At 37.3% G+C, this 3,509-nt stretch overlaps 1 protein-coding gene across 3 annotated transcripts; it reads left to right on the forward strand.

Annotated features, from left to right (window-relative positions):
• The first annotated feature begins 834 nt into the window (after positions 1–834).
• LOC124634643 lies at positions 835–2,732 on the forward strand. 3 transcript variants are annotated; one of them, XM_047170299.1, is made up of 8 exons: positions 835–1,035; positions 1,158–1,220; positions 1,307–1,375; positions 1,569–1,694; positions 1,817–1,979; positions 2,058–2,135; positions 2,253–2,325; positions 2,514–2,732. In XM_047170299.1, the coding sequence occupies exons 1-8, from the start codon at positions 916–918 to the stop codon at positions 2,683–2,685; spliced, it is 864 nt and encodes a 287-aa protein (XP_047026255.1). In that variant the 5' UTR covers positions 835–915; the 3' UTR covers positions 2,686–2,732. The 3 variants fall into 3 exon arrangements, with proteins under 3 accessions (XP_047026255.1, XP_047026254.1, XP_047026256.1); XM_047170298.1 differs by having other exon boundaries at positions 838–1,035; positions 2,253–2,732; XM_047170300.1 differs by having other exon boundaries at positions 838–1,011; positions 2,253–2,732.
• Positions 2,733–3,509: the final 777 nt, after the last annotated feature.

Here is a 3,509-nt window from a genome sequence, read left to right on the forward strand (position 1 = left end):
CAGTTTTTAATTTTATCAGTTTTGACACAGAATTTTAGCTAAATATGATGTTTTAGTTATAATTTGTTATTGTAAGGAATTTGAGGCAGCTTTTAAGTATAAAATAAACAGAAATCTCTAAATTCGTGCTGTGAATATAATCTATGCTTACCCTACGAAAAAAAATACTGACAGCGCCAATACCATTATTAATCTGTGGACAATATTTTCTTCTCTTCTGTCATAGAGGAAAGTAATATATCGGGTATCTTCTGTCTTCATATTGTGTTTAAGCTTGTTTGTTTTCGCCGGTTTTCGCCGTAATTGTGATAAAATCATGAAGTAATTTTATATTTCTTGTTATAAAGTTAAAAATAATATTAATTAAAGAAGTGTTTATTTTATTAATCCAACAATAATTTCAGTCCAAATGACAGGTCGTCTCACCCTTCGTCGGCTCAGGTTGAAACTCTGGTTGAGTTTATGGAGCAAAACCCTGGCCTGGCGAAGGGTTTCGTGAGAACGCAAAATGCCAGAGAGCGAAGTCGAAGCCAGTGGGAGGAATTAGCCGTTCGCTTAAACAGTATAGGTGGCACCATCAAAACCCACAAACAGTGGACCAAGGTTAGCAGTATTTTTTTTTGCAGCAGTATGTTAGAACCACTTCACATTCCTTAAAGCAAACCACTTATGCGATAGCCGATAGTCTTGGTTTCAAGTGTGTTCCTTGAATTCATAAATATTTTATTTTGATTTTATGTAATCTTTTTCAATTTTTGACCAAGAATATTGTGGAAATGGAGACAACTAATTTTCTTTTTAATTTTAAATAAATGTTTGATTGTAGTTTTGGACTGACAAAAAAAACGCCATTAAAAAAAAGTTGCAGCACGCTCTGCTGCTAGGCGTAGGACTGGTGGTGGGGTGGAGGACGAAATGATGCTAACTGAGGTTGAGGAAAGGATTGTTGCTTTGTGTGGTGGTGAAAGCTTTTCCACAGGAGATACACATTTAGGCATTCAGCCGTTTCCGGTAAGAAATTCAGAAATGCAATTGGTAAGTAATACTAGAAACACTCTGCAAGGTTTGCTGTCGTTTTTACAGCACCCATTTTTTTGTGGATTAGACCCTTTTTAGTGTTAAGTGAATTTTATATTAAATTTACCTTCCTGTTTCAGGAAAATGATACGCCGTCTCCATCACCCGAAGCACAACCTATATACAATACTAATGATGACAACGTAAGATATTTTTTAATTCATAATTTTATGGAATTCATTATTTTACACTCTTATCTAGCATTTTTTTTTATGTTAACTTATTATAGATTAATGTACCACAACAACAGCAGAGTCAGGCACGGCCTACTGAGGAATCAGCAGCTATTGTATTTTATGTAAGCTATTTTGTACTAAATATGTCTGTATATGATGTGTCTAGATTATATTCTATTAGTATCTATAAATATTGAAATTCATTTTATTATTACCAATATAATTGAAATAGTAATTCATCCTTGTAATAACCCTAATAATATTATAATCTTAATTTTATCCCACAAGGAAGATACCATTTTATCCAATTTACAGGATTCCGCCCTGATTGAGGACAGTCCAGCACCTCGAAATTACAGACCACCAGCTAGTGCAATTTCGAGAAAACTGTTTGCTTCCTCATCCAGCTCCATTGTTGGAACTAGCCAAAGCATTTTACGGGTATGTATCTATCTCTGAAATTCTAAGTGCTTTAATATTATTTACTGTGTCACTTGGAATTGTCGATATTTAATTTCAATATTAGGAAGTGGGCCTTTTTAAGATTGTTTCTGTTGTTTCAGAATAACCAGTTAGACAACACTCCTCCTCCAAATCCTCATGTTTATCATCCCAGCCTGTCCCCTCCAACTGTAACACTTTCCCATACGCCCACACCTTCACCTTCACGCCGTGGTTCCACCCCAGTAGCCTCCCCAGTCATTCCAAGAACTGCGGCTTCATCATGTAGGTAAAAAATACATTTAAACAGCATTCTCTACCATTAGATCGAGAATTTTAAAATGTAAATATTTATCTTTTTAGTTTCACGTCACACAGCTTCAGTGGCTTCACCTTCTCGGCGCTCTAGGACAGTTCGTGGTAGTCGAGGTGGTTCTGTGTGTAAGTACAAACTAAAAATAACCATCAAAACAATTTTTGAGACAAATCACAACGAAAGGCAGCTATTTATTTAAGAGTTTTTATTAACGCATGTAGTAATAGGTGTTCTCTTTTCAGCACGTCACACGTCTTCAGTTGCTGCTCTTCCACCATCACAACGGCGAACGGAATTCTCCTCCATGACTGAGAGATTCCTGAGGTTGGAAGAACAGCAGCTGGAGATACAAAGATTGAATACGCAGATCATGCAGTCCTTTCTGGAGAGGAGTGCAGAGAGGGACAGAATTTTTGCTGAAGCTGTAGCTGCAGTCGGTCAAGGGCTGCAAGCATTGGCAGAGGCCGTCAACAGAGATAGGAATTCTCCTCCATGACTGAGAGATTCCTGAGGTTGGAAGAACAGCAGCTGGAGATACAAAGATTGAATACGCAGATCATGCAGTCCTTTCTGGAGAGGAGTGCAGAGAGGGACAGAATTTTTAGATTAAAGTTGTCTCAAAAGGGATTCAGCGTTTGGCTTCGGCCTAAACTAAACTTCGAGGTCCTAAACTAGGTAAATTGTTATAGGTGGTTGAACAATAAATAAGCTAATTTACATAAGTTTATTTTTTTATTTTTTTCAATCAAAACAAAATAAACATCAGCTAAGATTATTGAAAGAATATTTAAAATTGGTCCAGTAGTTTTTGAGTTTATCCATTACAACCAAACAAACAAAGTTTTCCTCTTTATAATATTAGTATAGATACATATTGTCACACCCAGACCACGGCCAACAAGCATGCTCATCACACAAATGTCGACCGAACCGGGAATCGAACCCAAGACCTCTGGTTCAGCAATCCGGCATAGTTAATTGTGGCTGACTTAGTAATTTAGAAGCCAACATACATTTTTGGGCCGAATAATGATAATAAAAAGAAGTCTATTTAATTAGCACCCATTAATTATGACGTGAACGCCAAAGCCCATTCACGAAGTTTCGCCTTCGTAATTGACCTAAAGCTAAATCGGCGTTGGATGGTAAATCTCTAGTTTGCCTCCTTGTTGCTTCAGCAATTATTTCAAGCTCTTCTACTCTTTCTTCCTCGGAAATAGAGATTGCCGGAATTCCCGCGCGATTGCACATGTTGTGCAAAACACAACATGCAATTACTATTTTTGCAACTACATCTGGATGGTAGTCGAGTACTCTGTGTACTAATAAGCACCTAAATCGTCCTTTTAGGAGGCCTATTGTTCTCTCAACTGAGTTGCGAGCAGTTGAATGACGCTTATTGTAATAAGCTTCAGGGGAATTCTCTTCAGCGCCACTAATTGGCGTCATGAGGTAGGCACGCTGAGCATATCCTGAATCACCTGAAAAAAAAATAACTA

The sequence above is a fragment of the Helicoverpa zea genome, chromosome 11, assembly GCF_022581195.2.
Source record: "Helicoverpa zea isolate HzStark_Cry1AcR chromosome 11, ilHelZeax1.1, whole genome shotgun sequence".
NCBI classification, from domain to species: domain Eukaryota; kingdom Metazoa; phylum Arthropoda; class Insecta; order Lepidoptera; family Noctuidae; genus Helicoverpa; species Helicoverpa zea.